At 45.9% G+C, this 16540-nt stretch overlaps 7 protein-coding genes across 7 annotated transcripts; 5 read left to right on the plus strand and 2 right to left on the minus strand.

The window, feature by feature from the left end:
* Positions 1–103: 103 nt before the first annotated feature.
* On the plus strand, positions 104–1874 carry N7479_000341 (MDR family MFS transporter; the record flags this gene model as incomplete). Its single annotated transcript, XM_057248039.1, has 2 exons — positions 104–357; positions 428–1874. 2 exons carry the CDS (start codon positions 104–106, stop codon positions 1872–1874), a joined length of 1701 nt encoding a protein of 566 aa, XP_057112471.1.
* Positions 1875–3115: 1241 nt separating this feature from the next.
* Positions 3116–3856, minus strand: N7479_000342 (uncharacterized protein; the record flags this gene model as incomplete). The annotated part of the gene is made up of 1 exon (XM_057248040.1): positions 3116–3856. One exon carries the CDS (start codon positions 3854–3856, stop codon positions 3116–3118), a length of 741 nt encoding a protein of 246 aa, XP_057112472.1.
* A 5555-nt stretch (positions 3857–9411) lies between these two features.
* N7479_000343 (uncharacterized protein) lies at positions 9412–9840 on the plus strand (the record flags this gene model as incomplete). The annotated part of the gene is made up of 1 exon (XM_057248041.1): positions 9412–9840. The coding sequence occupies one exon, from the start codon at positions 9412–9414 to the stop codon at positions 9838–9840; it is 429 nt and encodes a 142-aa protein (XP_057112473.1).
* A 1150-nt stretch (positions 9841–10990) lies between these two features.
* On the plus strand, positions 10991–11608 carry N7479_000344 (uncharacterized protein; the record flags this gene model as incomplete). The annotated part of the gene is made up of 1 exon (XM_057248042.1): positions 10991–11608. The coding sequence occupies one exon, from the start codon at positions 10991–10993 to the stop codon at positions 11606–11608; it is 618 nt and encodes a 205-aa protein (XP_057112474.1).
* An 825-nt stretch (positions 11609–12433) lies between these two features.
* On the minus strand, positions 12434–12709 carry N7479_000345 (uncharacterized protein; the record flags this gene model as incomplete). Its single annotated transcript, XM_057248043.1, has 1 exon — positions 12434–12709. The coding sequence occupies one exon, from the start codon at positions 12707–12709 to the stop codon at positions 12434–12436; it is 276 nt and encodes a 91-aa protein (XP_057112475.1).
* A 722-nt stretch (positions 12710–13431) lies between these two features.
* N7479_000346 (uncharacterized protein) lies at positions 13432–14411 on the plus strand (the record flags this gene model as incomplete). Its single annotated transcript, XM_057248044.1, has 2 exons — positions 13432–13448; positions 13505–14411. The coding sequence occupies 2 exons, from the start codon at positions 13432–13434 to the stop codon at positions 14409–14411; spliced, it is 924 nt and encodes a 307-aa protein (XP_057112476.1).
* A 532-nt stretch (positions 14412–14943) lies between these two features.
* N7479_000347 (sterol homeostasis protein ARV1) lies at positions 14944–15717 on the plus strand (the record flags this gene model as incomplete). The annotated part of the gene is made up of 3 exons (XM_057248045.1): positions 14944–15132; positions 15187–15240; positions 15295–15717. 3 exons carry the CDS (start codon positions 14944–14946, stop codon positions 15715–15717), a joined length of 666 nt encoding a protein of 221 aa, XP_057112477.1.
* Between the last annotated feature and the right edge of the window lie 823 nt (positions 15718–16540).

Below are 16540 nucleotides of genomic sequence, written 5' to 3' on the forward strand. Positions count from 1 at the left end.
GAGTGACTTTAGCTTCATACAGGGAGACCAGTGCTGATATTATTAGGTTCTTTTCGTTTTTTCAGAGATAGCATCACCGTGCTTCGACAATCCCTTCTCAGCCATGGCAGTGGAAATAGAGCCCGAACCGCGGGAAGAGAATGGACCGCCACGGGAAGATGGCAGCGAGCAAGCAATCGTCAACCCTCCAATGAAAAGAGGATTCCAGTTCTGGGCCATTATCTCCGCACTCTGTGTGACCGGTCTCCTGGGAGCACTCGAGAATACGGTGGTTTCGACTTCAATGCCAACAATTGTGGAGGAACTGAACATTGGCGAGAACTATATCTGGATCACGAATGCCTTCTTCCTTACCAGGTACTTTTACCCCCTGCTGCCGATCGTAGTAACCAGAGCCTGAAACTGACCCTTTCTGGGAACTATTCAGTGCAGCGGTTCAGCCCCTATTTGGCCAGCTAGCCAATGTTTTTGGTCGTCGATGGTTGACGATTTTCATCGTTGCGGTATTCATCCTGGGAAGTGGCATCTGTGGTGGCGCGAATGGCGCGAACATGCTCATCGTCGGACGCGCTGTTCAAGGTATTGGAAGTGGTGGCGTCAACATGATCGTCGATGTGATCGTATCGGATCTCGTTCCATTGCGTGAGCGTGGAAATTTCATCGCCATCGTGCTCACCGTGTACTCCATTGGCAGCTCGATGGGTCCCTTTGTAGGTGGAATTATTGTCCAACGAACGACTTGGAGATGGGTCTTCTACATCAACCTGCCTGTTGGCGGGTTTGCGCTGGTGCTTCTGTTCCTGTTTTTACACACTAACTATGAGCGTGAGACCACATTTTCCGAGAAAATCAAGCGGATCGACTATATCGGCAATGTCCTCATTATGGGAGCTACGTCAGCGGTGCTCTGCGCATTGACCTATGGAGGCTCACGGTATGCATGGAGCTCGTGGCAGATCATCGTGCCGTTGGTACTAGGACTTGCTGGAATGGTTATATTCATGGTCTTCGAACAATCCAAGTTCTGTCGTGAGCCTGTGGTGCCGCCACGCCTGTTCAAAAATCGAACCTCCCTCGTGGTCTTCATCAACACATATTTATTCACGCTTCTTCTCTACTGGGTGCTGTTCTTCATTCCAGTCTACTTCCAGGCCATTTTGGGGTCTTCGGCAGCCCGAGCAGGCGTTCAAATGCTCCCTATCACGCTCGTCGCGATTCCCGGCGCCGTCATTGCAGTCATAATCCTCTCGAAGTTTGGAAAGTATAAGGCCCTTCATCTAGCAGGTTTTATTATCCTCACTTTGGGCATTGGCCTGTTTGCCAACCTTGATCGCTACTCCTCCGATGCGGAGTGGATTATTTATCAGATCATTGGCGCGCTCGGGTCTGGAATGATCCTGAATACCTTGCTCCCTGCCTTCCAGGCCCCACTTGCTGAGTCGGACCAGGCGGCCGCCACCGCGACCTGGGCGTTTATGCGGAGCTTTGGAAATGTGTGGGGTGTGGCTATTCCCGCTAGCATCTTCAACAATCAGTTTAACACATATGCCTATCGTATTTCAGATGCTAGTGTGCGGGAAATACTCTCCAACGGTCACGCCTACCAGCACGCATCCAATACGTTCATTAACAGCCTAAGTGAACCGGTGAAGAGCGAAGTTATCGGCGTGTTTTCTGACTCCCTTAAGCTTGTCTGGGAGGTATCGATTGCTTTCTGCGGTCTTGCTTGTATACTAGTATTTTTTGAAAAGGATGTGCCTTTGCGAAAGGAGCTTGAGACAGATTATGGCATGGCGGAAAAGGACGACATTCAAGCAAAGAAGGATAGTATTCCCGACGCTGAAAAAGCAGGTTCAGACACTTCGAAGACTTAAGTTTGACCTTTGGCAGCCTGAAAACGACTTGAAAATGAGCATCGGGTGTCCCCACTCAAGCCCGAAGGGGCATTGATATCCTTTATCGAATCACACAGGCACATCTGGGCATAGATAATCCTTCTTATGATTGATTTACTCGTTGGCAGGTCGGTGGCTAAACTTTGATTGTACTTCAGAGCTGTTTTAATATTGTATTAATCCTTATTCTCTAGATATTATCTGCTTTTGTGTTGTGGAAGAACGAAAGACCTGCCCAAGGGGACCCCACAGGACTTCAAAACAAGATATATCTTTTGGTAAACAAAATCATCTTTACTACCCATCAAACTACCTCGCGTAGTGAAGAGGCTCATTCTTCACTGTCTATTGACCTTGCCTGTCCATTCTTTATCGTATAATTTTATCATATAATTGTTGAAGCACGGGGGATATAGGTAGAAAATAGATAGAGATTGACAAGATACACTTTTACACCTCTCTGAACAGTGCGCGTTAACTCTGTGTGCGAGAGATACATTCATCCACGTCCATTTTCAGACGGCCAAGCATAATGGCGATCGGGCTGCTCATCCAGGTCAGTTAGAAATAATAAGCCATAGAAAGCAAAAGCTCTACACATCTGCCTGTGCTTGCTCCACCGATCAGGTCAAAGGTCTCACATGGCTTCACCAGTTCTAGGTTCGACCGTCACCGGTCATGAGTTGCTTCAGGATATAGAGACTTGATAGGCCCCGCACACCACCACCATCTAGTGACAAGAGACACAGGCCCTCGGTGTCGATCTTGCTCGGATTTTCTCCTCCACCAGTCGCTGTCGCTTGAAATTACATTATTATTCAAATGGTTCCAGAGAGCAACTTTACAGTAGCACTTAAGAGATTCTAACCCTATAACATCGTCACAAATAAAATTCGAGATTATTATGTCATTTGCTCTCCTCAAAACTATCACGGACTTAAATGGCGGCCAAGATAATCTAGCTAAGATCAGATCCCGGTCCTCCTCGATTCCAAAACAACCCGAGCGCCATTGGCCAAGCTCGGTATGACCCTCACCCGGCGTTTATACCGCTAAGATTTTTAGCCCCGCTACATAGAGGCGATTTTCTAGAAATAGTGTGGAGTGATGATATATCTAGACCTGTATGTTCACGATTAACCGACTAATTGATATTTCCATCCCTGGGCCAGTCCCATCACCAGCTGGAAAGCAACACTAATCACTCGGCAAAATTTATATCAGTCAACGGGGCTCTTTTCTTGTCCTTGTTTTGGTGTCTCCCTAAATCGCCGCCATAACCAAAACCCAAACATCGTCAACATGGTCAGCGGCACAGCAAATGCGAGATAAAGCCACCACAGACTCGAGACAACAAAAGAAGGTTCGCCTCCCTCAGACGATGTATCAAATGCGACCAGATTGGTTCCAAATAAGCTGCATACAAATGTTGCTGGTAGGTATATCAAGGTCACAGCTGCAATGATCTTCATCGACATGCTGTCCTTGCGTGCGTCGCGCGCAATCCTCGCACTCTGTGTAGCAATTTGAAGATTCACCGTACTATCATGCCCTGTAATCAGATTATACAGAAGAGTTATGAAATTATTGGTCCGTTGGTGCAGATTAAGGATGCGACGATGTCGGTCATCACAAAAGTCGCGCAGAGCAAGCAAGTCATCTCGAACACGGTCGTGACACACAGGGTCTATCTTGGCCTCACTGCGATGGCGTCTGGCTAGTCGGCCTAAGCGTGAATGATCATGAAGCAAGTGGTCGATGTTGGATGTATCTCGCTGGTTGTTGTGTTCCAATGTAATAAGGCTGCGAGACATTTTATGCAACATCTGGACATACTTAGAGAATCTATCGGAGTCCGTTATCTCAAAGATAGACCCCTGGTGGAGCTGGGTTTCTATCCAGAGCAACAGTTTCACAAGATTGTCGAGCTCTGTCGACCGTGTTGAGAGGACATGGAACATGATTGCTGAGTGCATTGCAAATGGATTTAGGCGTGTGCTTTTGCATGTGCATCGGCTTCTTTTCTTACATTCACACTGTGCGAATGATCCTTGGAGACCCTTGCCAATACCGTGGACCAAGGTACGAAGATCACCCTTTGCATTGAGCATGATATAAAGAGTATGTCCTGTTGATATGTCGTGGCGGAAATATATAGGCTCATATTGATGGTGCAGAACCATGTCGGTCGGGCCACGCGAACTAAAACTCGCGCTGCTGTCGAGGGGATCGTTGTTACTAGCCACATAAGATAATGATTCGGTGACATTATAACATATTTCTGCGTTTATGAGCATAAATCTTTTTGATTACATAAAGAGGTGGGGGTGGGGTAACTAACCAAGGCACGGGTGGCCTTTAATGTCGACACATCGGCTATGGTAGCTCGAAACTAGTGGCGAAGCCAAGAGAGCCACAGAGTCAAGGCTGACATTCCAATAATCCAGCAATAATGAGTTGATCTCATGTTGATTTCCAGGAAATGACCCGGCTTCCGGACTCATCAGTCTGCCGAGGTCAGTCACAAAGTACAGTAAGCACTGGCGGCAATTATACCTAGTACATACACAATGTGTAAATAGGTGTGCGCTTTGCTCTCAGTTGGTGCTTCTGACTGTATCTGCTGCTCAAAGTCCGGGGATTCTAGAAGCTGTCAGAGCGCAAGTCCTTCATAGGTTCAAAGCGAGTGACTTTACCAGCCTGGTCAAGAATCATTATTGAGTAGTGGAAAGCGTCTGAGTCGCTTGGTGAAGCCACCGACCTACCGCTACAAAGAAATAAAGCATATTCTAGAGTCGAAGGTTCAATGGTGGAAGTAGGAGTCATCATCAGATAGTTTGTTGAGTTTGAAGTTTATTCCTCTATGAGTTCTAATAACTCTTCGGCCCCCAGCCCCCAGCCCCCAAAGCGTGATATGTGATAGCCCTGCAGATTTGATGGTATTTTTCTGTCATCCTGATACACATTACTTACGAAATGGGGTTAGACTTGTATCTATATTAGATGTCTTGAAAGTACACATTGTGCATGAATTAAAGGGATAAAGAACTAATATACTCATTCTTAATACCTAACTACAAGATTATACTAGACATTGCGTCTGGCTCCTAGCCATCAGTAAGGATGATTCTGGCAATAATGGGACTCTCCGCAACAATCACCATGTGGTGGTTGGCAGAATTAGTTCTTTTTCTTGCCCATATTATCGATCCTATTTGCAAAGACATTGCTTTCCCTAAACGCCAGCTCGGCTCGAGAGGCAAAGGCTCTCTTGTCTTATCTACATTTGGGGTCATATATGGGCTGGGTCATAGGTCGAAGGTTTCAACCGATTTGTGAGCTATGTCAAAGACTAAGAACAACATTGAATTTCTAAGTAAGATTAAATGATGGTGAGCAGATCCAGGGCCGACAACCCAACCTTTCGGTTATAGATTAGGTTACAAGTTCTCTCATTAACTATTCATTCATACACGCTTCTATCCGGCGCAAACTCCACCTGTTCACTGGAGAATGTACAATGCGCTATTCCATCACATCTAGGCTTTTCAACGCCCCATTTCAACTGAAGTGTACCACCAATTCCAGCCGTCTCCTCCATCATATCCTCTCCCTCATCCGATAAAGAAGGATGGCAAGCAGCAGCAATAGTCTAACTACAGCTCCCAGCCACCGGCATACCCGACTTCAATCGTTTAAACGCCAGCAAGACAAAACAAGCCATCATTACAGCTCCAATAGCAAGCGTACTCACAATTGCAGCCGGCGAAAATCCACACGTGTTAGTATCGTCTGCCGGCTCAGCCGACTATCAAGGTTTATCTCCTACGATCACCCCTAGGATGAGAAATTAAATGCAGACAGCAGTGAAAATGGAATACCTAAAGTGATGAGTTAGGTCGAAGAACTAAGAGGGTCATAGCGGTGTTACATACAACAAGAGACAAACGATCCATCGGCGGCCAGACACGGGCGATCCCCATCGTCTTGGCTTTGTATCAAATCTCAGCTTCTCCCTAACCGGCTTAACCGCCATGTCACGCGAGAGTAGACATTTTCCTCTCTTTGTATCATCAGGTATCTTCATAAAGGAGGAAATCGCATCCCCCATGGTCAAAATAGGAGTATCGGCAGTGGTGATAGTAACCCCAAATAGGATGACGATTTTGATGACATGAATTTGTGTTTAATTGATTTATGTATTGATGGCGTAGAATCTTACTATTGCGCTTTGATTTATTCATACAGAAAGGACTACATATGCTACCCAAGAGGCTAATGCACGAAGTGTTGTGGATTTAGCAAGGCTATCATAGGATAACGTAGTATGTGACGAATAGACTGCACACTCCTGTAAAGACTGTTGTGGTTCGAGGCCGTCTCTTTTCATTCCTCCTTGTAAAGTTCGAAGTATTGTTTGTTGATGGTAATTTCAATAGTCGATCAAAGTGGAGACTCGAAGCGGTTGCTTGACCATAGGGAGATTGCCACCACAGAAGGCTGTCTTAAGAGTCTCCATCAATTGGGTACACGCTGTAAGCTGTTCCAGATAGGAAGCCTCCTTCAGAGACCTGTAGTGACTCTCATTTGAGACATCGAGGCCAGCTCTTTCGATTCCTCATCCTTAAAGTTCAGAGCATTGGGGGTTGTGGAATGTGGGTGGCTTGATTATTGGAAGTAGTTGATTGTTTGAAGTGGATCATTGATTGAAGCAGATCGTTGTTTGAAAAGACTGATTGTTTGGAATAGTTCGTTAAATCGGTTAAGTAATCAGCGTGCCGATTGCCCTGAAGCCGAAGCCCGCCACGGTCAGACTAGAAGTGTGTGGTTGAGGCGGATCGAATTGTGTGCTCGACGCGGAAGATCGAAGTGGGTGATTGAAGGGGATGGTCGAAGTGGATAATCAAAGTGAGTGAGTAACTAGTCTGCCGATTGTCCTGAAGCCGAAGCCCGCCACGGTCAGACTAGTAGTGGATAATCGAATTGGGTGATTGGAGCGGACGATCGAAGTGTATGCTGGAAGCGGAGGATCGAATTGGGTGATTAACTAGTCTGCTGATTGTCCTGAAGCCGAAGCCCGCCATAGTCAGACTAGGATTGGATGATCGAAGTTGGTGATCGAAGCGAAGGATCGAAGTGCGTCGTTCCCTAGTCTGCCGATTGTCCTGAGGCCGCAGCCCGCCACGGTCAGACTGGATATGGGTCGTATGAAATGGTTGATTGTTTGACCTCGTCGTTCCATTGAAGTGGATGGTTGAACCTAATAGTTAGTTGAATCTGATAGTCAAATCCGGCTTGTTGGAACTGGTTGATTGGAATCCTTTCTTCATTCCTTCCTTCATTTTTTTTTCTTTTTCCTCTTTTCTTGTTCTTGTCCTTGTTTTTTTGTTTTTTTGTTATTTTCCTTTTTTTTTCTGTTTCTCCGCGTCTCTCTTTCTCTGTTTTTCTTTTCTTTTTTTGCTCTTTTGTTCTTTTGCTCTTTTGCTCTTTTGTTTTTTTTGTTTTTTTGCTTTCCTCTGTTCTCTTGTTCTCTCTTCTTTTGTTCTTTGTTTCTTGTTTTTTCTTTTGTTGTTTCTCTGTTTCTCTGTTTCTCTGTTTCTCTGTTTCTCTGTTTCTCTGTTCTTTTGTTTTTTGTTTTTTGTTTTTTGTTCTTTGTTCTTTGTTCTTTCTTTTTTCTTTTTTCTTTTTTCTTTTTGCTTGCTGTGGTTGCCGGCCTGCCGATTGTCCTGAAGCTGGAATCTCTCATGGCAGGACTTGATGTTGTTGAGTGGATGTGGCTGAGCACACATGTCTGGTACAGTCAGCCCTATGTCATGTTGAACAACTCATAGGATATGGTAAAACAAGCTGAAAGTAGACGTACAATGAATAGAAAGTTGGGGTTGAGCCAAAGATCAAACGATGAAATGATGAAATGCAAGATGCAAGACAGAAGCAGCATCTAGTTGAGTTGTCTGAAGAATAAACGTAAGTAGATGGAAGGAACAAAAAGGAAAAGACAATAGACAGGCATCACGTACAACCTTGGACATCGTGTGATGGATGATGATACCAGATACCAGGTCTGTTGAAGGGAGACATTGGTATAAGGTGGAGTTGTCTGAAGGATAGATGTAAGTAGATGGAAGGAACAAAAAGGAAAAGATAAGAGACAGGTATCACGTACAACCTTGGACATCATGTGATGGACAATGATAACAGGTGCCAGGCACATTGAAGGGAGACATTCGTGTAAGGTGGAGTTGTCTGAAGAATGAATGTAAGTAAACAAGGAAGTCGGCACTGGATGGCACAACTGACCAGACATGTGATTAATATGGATGCGACAAAGGCCAACGCGTCAAGGGCATGGCAATATCATGTTTCATCTTATCCAATACGGATATGGAAGGATGGAAGAAGCAATGAAGCTCAAGGTTATGATAGAAAACCTGATGGAAGAATACAGGATGGATAAAATATTTGATGAAATGTTGTTTTTTTTTTGGGGGTGGATAGTATGAGAATTCAGAGAGGCGAAGAAGGAAAAAAAAAAAAGAGAGAAGGGAGGGGAGGAGGGGTATTTATATCCTGAGGGTCCAGAGGCACCTGCCTTCCTAGGTAAGAAGCACCTTCCTGGGTAAGAAGGAACTTCCTTCCCAGGTAAGAAGCACCTTTCTGGGTAGGTACTGGGGGTATCCTTCAGCTGACCCCCATTTCTCCTCCAAGTTCTCATTTTCCCCTCTTCAAATATTTGCTCTCTAAGTCCCATCTGTCTCTTGTGATTATTGAGTTAATAGTGTAGTCCTAGATACATGTCTTTAAATTTGTATAAAAAAAAAGGTGCGACAGTGTATGCACTCTACAGGCTTGCCCCACCAAGTAATATCATTGCTGGTCTCACGCATCGGCCTAAATGCTTTAATTGCGTTCTAGGTCTAGTCTTGTCTAGCTATACCTTATGGAAATGCTCTATGTTGTCGACTGAAGATATACGTCGTTGAGATTCAATAACATTTATAGATCATTAAGGTTACACGCTAAACTCTGTTTGGTATGGCGTTCGTGCACGGTCCTTTGCTCCGTGTCCCAACCGTGCATAACATCCATACTTTCAATAGATCTCCACCTGGGCAGGGCCCACGGGCCCGCGGGCTAGATTCAGGCGTATGTAACATACATAAGTAACCAGTTAGTAAACTAACTAGGTAACTAAATAACTAACTAGTCCACGGTCTAATTCTCAACTCTCATCCGAAGGTATGGTGTAATCCAGGGGCACAGCGAAAAGGAAAAGACCCGGCCGTTGTCTTGGCATAGTTAGTTCCGAGGTTAGGGCGGTACTAGGTATGTAAACTTTGGAACCCATCCATAGAGAATAAGGAAGCCACGAAATTTTCAAAAATGAAAGAGCCATTTACATATAGTAGTAACTAGGTAATAATTACGACAGGCTGATTCCAAGGCGGAGAAAGAACTACAGCCGTAGACGTGTTTCCGTAGCCATCCACTTCCACCTCACTCTACAGCAAAAATCATGGCCACTCTACCAGAAAAACAACCTCTCGCTAAGAGCGGGTATGCCCGAATGCCAGACAGGCTCCCCTCTACGTTTGTTTCGTCGACGGTACCCTGTATATTTGACAATACCGTCATTCTTGCGGCAACCCACCCCACAGTCTCGACTGCAGATCCATCAGACGATGGGTGGTTCATTTCGGATTTTTATGCCTTTAACTATCTGTTAAAAGGCTTGGGCATGCATCAGACATGGATAACCGCAGCTGATCCAAGAAAATTAGTGGAGAAGTATGGTGCATACCTTCATAGCAACCCGTATGAGGATCGAAAGGTCTGCCTCGATAAAGACATGCTAGATCAACAGCAAATCACCCCAGTCACCATTGTTCGCTCGGGTGAAATGATAGATCGTGTTCTTTCAGAGGCAAACGGGCGTCAGAATTAGCGAAACCGCATGAGGCGCCACTTCTACTACTCTTCTTTTGCCATGGGCTACCGAATCATCACTTATTTTTGAATGATGGAAACAGCCATAAGAGTCTCAGCATAGCCAATCTCAAGGGCGTGCTTGAGCCAGGTGTGCGTGTGACTCTCCTTAGCACCGCTTGTTATTCTGGTGGATGGATCACCACCCCCGAGCTCAACACACCGCCATGACAGCTGCTGGTGGGGAAGACGATCTAGCCACCGGAACTTCGAATGCCTGGGGTATATTCCAGAGCATTGGGCGAAGTTGCGGGTCTGTGTTTGTAAGCACCCTGTTGGAGACTTTGTCTAGTGCGACAAGTCCTTTTCTCGAAGAACCTGGTCTGGATACAAGCCTATCAGACCCACAGCAATGTCTTCAACCGGATAATCCCAATAGCTTGCAGACTTCCAGCTATAATTCATTTTGCGATTCTGTTTGGAGTGTATGCGAAGATCGCATAACATGACACTGGAGTTTCCAAAACTTCAAGTTTTGTGCCCAAGATGATACCTAGGAATACTCGTGGACAGGGAGAACAGGAATCCCATTGTCCTGGAACCGGTGGGATGGACTTAGCTCCTACCCAGACCATCTCCAATTAAAATGTACTATATCTGTGGAGCGAAAATGAGGAACAATGATAAGAATTCTAAAATGCATGCAATGTATGTATGTTGATTGAAACGATTGACGCTGGTAGATCAATGAAACAAGCTATTTTACCACTTGCTCCACAAAAGATACCATCTAGCACCTCTGTCACATGGTCTCAAATCGATTGTAAAGTTATGAGGAGGGTGTGGGCGGTTAGCGATAGCCTGGATCTAAGAGGCCCCGTTTCTACCTCCCGCCTCGTTTCATGTTAAAAATAGAAAATTTTCATTAATTCAGACATGAGCACCTAAATGGGACCTATTAGACAAGATTAAAAGGACACAGATACATGAATGAAGCGCTCACTGATCAACGGAGTGTTTCCAAATTCCTAGGGTGTTCCAGGGGCCCACTCATAAAGCTCCCTAATCGAGCAAGTAAGTATTCCAACTTCTTTTGCGAAGCGTCTTACATCTCGACCGTCTCCGCTTTCCATGCCACGTTCTATCTCGCGACAATCTCTTCTACAGCCATGGAGTCTGGCCTTCTCAAACCTCTGGCAGTATTTTGCAGTCAATCGCAGTCTCAACGATACATAAAAACTGTCAGGAACCTTGGCGATGCATGGCATAGCCTTGCTGAAAGGCCACTTTCTAAGTCTGAAGAAAACTCTGTTCTGGTGGAAACCAACTTTGACTTTGTTTTGAAAATCACGAATATACTGGAAGAGCAACGCCAGTCAGAATCAACCATTGTCGAAATTTCAGCCCATAAGCCATCTACACCTCTGTTGAACGTTTCATCTGAATCATCTCTATCGATCGAGTCATCTACAACCTCTCTGTCTACTGGGCCATCTATATCAACAGAACCTCCGCGACACTATCGTATCTTCGCTGATTATGGTACGGATTTTATCTGGCAGGATCCCGATGACCTTAGGCCTGAGGAAGGGGACTGTATATTAGAGGCTGAAGAGGTACTCTCTTCATTCCCTTCATCGGTCTTAGAATCATACAATGCGTGGGTAGACACGTACACCGATAACTTCAGCGAACGGCGTGATAAAACTCAAAATTATTATGCGGATGTTTTTCTAACCGCCTCCGAGGAGGTGGCTTGGAACGTGGCGGGGTTTCTATTGGCTTGACGTATCACATTAGCGCCTCAGTTTGGGAGAATTGAATTTAGCGCCGGTTGTTCAAAGTACCTCCTGGAGAAAGGGAAAGAAACCAGTGTGACTTTGCAATTTCTACTGGACCAGGTGAACATTTTAGCCAAAGGAAAGCCTATAGCATAGAGGCTTCACTACCTACTCGACTCCTTTACTCCAATACATTGCTCACATTGGGAAACTTTCGTCGCCATCATCGTCATGACTTTGCTCTTTGAGTGTAGGGGTGATCACGATTAAACCCTAGCAGGGCGAGGTTAGCATTGTCGTAGAAGGTCATGGTAGGCCTAGAACCGGCCTTGCAAAAAAATATAAAGCAGCCTGAGGAGCCTCTTGCGATATCGCAAATCCATTTATATTGATAATGACGGCGCTTTAAAGCAAAATAAACAGCAATTTCCAGTAGTCTTATGATCACTGCTAGTGAGACCCAATTTCTCCTTCCTATTAAATCCGAGCTGAACATTTCCAAAATTTCTTCCAAAAGCTCTGAGGCGGCTTTGAGGGAGCACTATCACTCGCTTGCCGAACACTAGCCGCCTTATTATAGGATGGAGGGCTTGGATCAAGTTTTTCATTCATGTTATCCACCTTTAAGGAATCAAGTAACCGCTTACAAGAGCAAAAGTAGTTATCGCAATCCTGAGAGTTCTGGGCCAGCTCTTTTCGTATTTGGCGGTTGGGATTCTGCTTTAAAGAAGCATATGCTCGGTTGAGCTCACTGTCGGAGAGTCTTCCCATAGCGATATAGATTTCGGGGTTTTCAACACGTTCTTTTAGTGCCTTTATCGACTTTCCAATTCACTGCATCTGTTTTTTTAGAAGCAAAGACAAATTTTCAAGGTAGTCGATTCTTAGCACAATATCTTTGTCGTCGTCGTGCATAGGGTGATTCTCTGTTAAGTCATCAAGCTCTGTCTCTAGCTTCTCACACTGCTGCAGTACTAAACGGCGAGTACGCTCGTTCTCGATGACAGAGATGAGCATATCTGGGTTCGGCTCGCATAAGTGGTATTTGGGAGAAAGGTGGCAGTCAGAGACTAGCTTCAATTCTTGACTTCCAAGTAGTTCGGACATTCCTTTGAGATAATGAAACCATTCTCGTATAGTGAACTCTAGTATAAGATAGGAAACAGGAATATTGAATATAATTTAGGATCGAGGTTTGAAATAGTAGAAAGATATATCTTCCTGGGCATCATTGATACGTATATCCCTCGCCGCGGCCTAATAAGGAATGGATCTCTACCTAGGTAGCTTCCCTCCCAAACCTTGGGAATATTCCGAGCCCCTTTCATCTGGAAGGGGACTTTATAGAGCTACGCACGGAAATGCACACGGATAAAGAGCATTAGACCACAAATGTGAAAGTTAAACAAAAGTCTTCATCCAATATCCGATATGGTGTAATCCGGGGGTACAGCGGAAAGACCACGGTTGTATATGGTAGGAGATAATCGTGGTGATTCCGTATAGGCCATTTTGTAGATCTAATTAGGACTACTAGTGCTATATTACCAACCAGGTTTAGCGCATGATTGTTACTAGGTATATCCATATCTATTACTAGTAGATCCACTGTGGAGGTGGGTGAATCTTTGCAGGGTAGACTGTTGTATGAGTGGCACTTTTTACACCGCCTAGCGAACGCCAAATCAAGTCTGCGACTTCACTCTCGAAGCGCCCCGGTTGTAGTCAGGACCTGCTCCAGAGACTTTGCAACATACGTCAAGCCTAGAGCAGGCAAATCTTCTTTCATCATCCCAGTGCATCTCTCACAGCGACAACATCTAATCACGATGACCCACGAATTCGAGTAGGTACCCGCCTGCAGATCTAGAATATAGAATATACTCATACTAATAACTTCAGATGTCCATATGCTGTTGGTAATGTGATCAATATTCACTTGAAGACACCAGATGGATTGGAGGCAACAGCAGATGCCAATATCATTAAAGTCTTCGAGCCGTTCACTCTTTCCTCTGTGATGCTTATTCGGATGGCCTGCTCCTCTTTAGGATTGGAAGGCGATATGATTTTGAAGCTCTTTGATCGGCGATTTGCAACACAGCTTCGGGAAGACGAAAAAATTCGACCCTGGACCCCAGATACAGAGACTGAGTACCGTCAATTTGTCCTTGATGGTGGTGTATCAGAGTTTGTTACTCAGCTCAACGACGGTGAAACACCTGAAGGCAGTATATGGAGTGCGGCCATGGACGAAACTTATCTTCATGATCACATGTTGGATCTGTATAAGACAGAGGCCCAGGTATATAGCAACCTGAAGGAGATTCAAGGCACCGACATACCAAAACTCCTTGCATCCGCTATTATGCCTATTCCCTACCCATGTCAAACGAGCAGCGAATATACCGATATTCCTGGGATCCTTTTGCAATATATCGAAGGCTTCCCATTGACCGATATTGAGGAATATACACTAAGAGAAAGCTGGCAGGCCATCTGTGAAGACGCCATTCGAGTTATTAATCGTATCGGTGATCTGGGAATACTTACTGAGGATGTCAAAACAAGGAGCTTCATTGTGCGTGAGGACGCGGGGAATGGATTTAAGGTGACCATGATCGATTTTGCGCTATGCAAATTCCGTCAAGACTATAAAGATGTCTATGCCTGGGATAAATGGAAATCGATACAGGACGAAGAGGGAGCAGTGGGGTATGTTATGCAGAGGCGTCTAAAAGGTGGATTTTCTTACCGTCGATCTGCTCGATACGAAAAGCTAGATGAGGAATTCAGAAAGGGTGAATGACTGTAGGGAAAATAGAAATCAATATCAGGCCGAGGAATATAGCGCCTGTATGTAACGTCCAACCTGACCTGGAGTCGAAACCTCGACCTTCGCTAGGGCTAGATGATGATTAATTATATATATATATAGAGAGAGCGGAGAGTTTACCCCTAAGTTTGTACCCATCTTATCTTCAAGCTATGCACAAAGCCAAGAGCGCTAGACGAGAAATGCAAAAGTGGAGCAAAAATCTTCATCCAATATCCGATATGGTGTAGTGGCTAACATCGCCGTCTCTCACACGGCAGCCGGGGGTTCGATTCCCCCTATCGGAGTTTCTTTTTGTTTTTATATTCATCTCGTGATGATTCTCCAAAGAAATACTTATGTAGTGGAAAAACCGCATGTTCCAGTTACTACGCTGCAGCCTCTCAAGGTACATTGTTTCAGCTCTGGTGGTAGACCTATCCTTGTTTCACCGCTTTCAATATAGCGATAGGAGAGCTGCAATCTGAACCCTTGGACAATCCAAAAGATTTATGGATGTGACACGATGCCTATTTGCATCGAGTGCTCCTATCCGGTCTCTCATCTTTACAGCGCCTACAGTCGTGCTGATGACCGGTCCCAAGGCAAGGGTGTGCGACTGACGCAATGCCCGCGATGCCAACGGTTTGCCGACAAATACGTTGAATATGATTTCGTTGTGCTCTTCATTGATCTGGTGCTCATTAAGCCCCAGGTAAGCATTACACACGTCCTCGAGACGCGACGTGGCTAACATATTTGAAACCAGGTATACCGGCATCTCCTCTTCAATCGGCTCGGGCGAGACGACAACCAGTTCGATGTGGGTACTATGTTAAACAATATTGATCCCCTTGCTGATGAAGTGCCCTTTTAGAGGTCCATAATTCGCCTAGGAATTCTTCTGCTTCTCTTCGATGTCTACCTGACTTGGGCGCGCATTGAAAAGGACCCATCCCTCGCAACGACCTTCCTGTCACGCGCCCCTATCATTGTCCAATACCTCTTCTTCCTAAGCCTTAATGCAGCCGCAACTCTTGCGCACCATCTCACCGTGCGCCTGTTGGCCTCAATCTTGGTTCCAAAGTCGCGTCGATACAGCGGACCCGACAGCAGTAGCAGCAATGTCAACACCAATCCTAGCAAAAAGTCCACAGGATATGCCACCCCGTTCCCCTCCGGACCCCCCCACACCGACACATTCCTCGCCATCTGGAGTGCCAATAAACCCGCACACCCAGAATCCCGCAAATCCTCCCGCAAACATACTAAACCCAACCCAAACCCCAAGCTCATATAATGAGGTCACCTCTCCAACCGACTTATCCCCACCACCGCAAGGCACGTCAACGGGACCACAACCCCGACCTGCGCCGCCCCTGCGCCGGGCATCAACAGCGCCGCTGCAGAACATCCGGCCCCTCCCCCTCCAACAGCTGCGAGCCCATCAGCAATCAGCACGGCTCTGCTAGTCAGCAGTTGCGCAAAGCTCTTCCCCATCCTGCTAGTTATCTGGGGCGCTGACGGCAGCGGCAACCTCTCGGATATCCCAGCGCACAGCCACACAGCAGCGCAGATCCGGTCCTCGACACAGCCGGCCACGATGCGGAGCGCGGTGCATCAGAGCCTATTGGCCACAGCCACAAAGACCGCTTCGGTTCTCTCTGCGAAAGCAGCTATATCATCTCCACCGCCGGCTTCGGCGGTCTCTTCTTCGTTCCTAGAATCGTGGCTGGCTGCCACGTCTTCTTTGCTTCGGACTTCTACGCCGACTAGTTATCTAACGGGGCTTTTTAACATACTTTCTTCGTTGCTTTCTCTTGGTGTTGTTGATACACACTTAGTGCTTCTAAGCAATATCGAGGCCTTATATATCTTACTTGGCTGTGGGTATCTGCGTGCTGTTGCAGTCGCGGTTGCGGGCCAATTCGCCCGGTGGGCGGTCCAGAGGGTGATTCTGGGTGCTGTGGGTGTTGGTTAATGAAGTGCTTGAAAGTAATACTTACGTTCCCAAAGCCTAAAAAAATCCAATCTAGTTTTATCAGCGTCGAAGTTCCTCTCGTATATATACCCATCACTGCCTCGGTCCACGGGGCAGAAATTCATCGTTCGACATCCCAGAT

The sequence above is a fragment of the Penicillium vulpinum genome, assembly GCF_028829585.1.
Source record: "Penicillium vulpinum strain IBT 29486 chromosome Unknown utg000001l_segment0_segment0, whole genome shotgun sequence".
Lineage (NCBI taxonomy): Eukaryota > Fungi > Ascomycota > Eurotiomycetes > Eurotiales > Aspergillaceae > Penicillium > Penicillium vulpinum.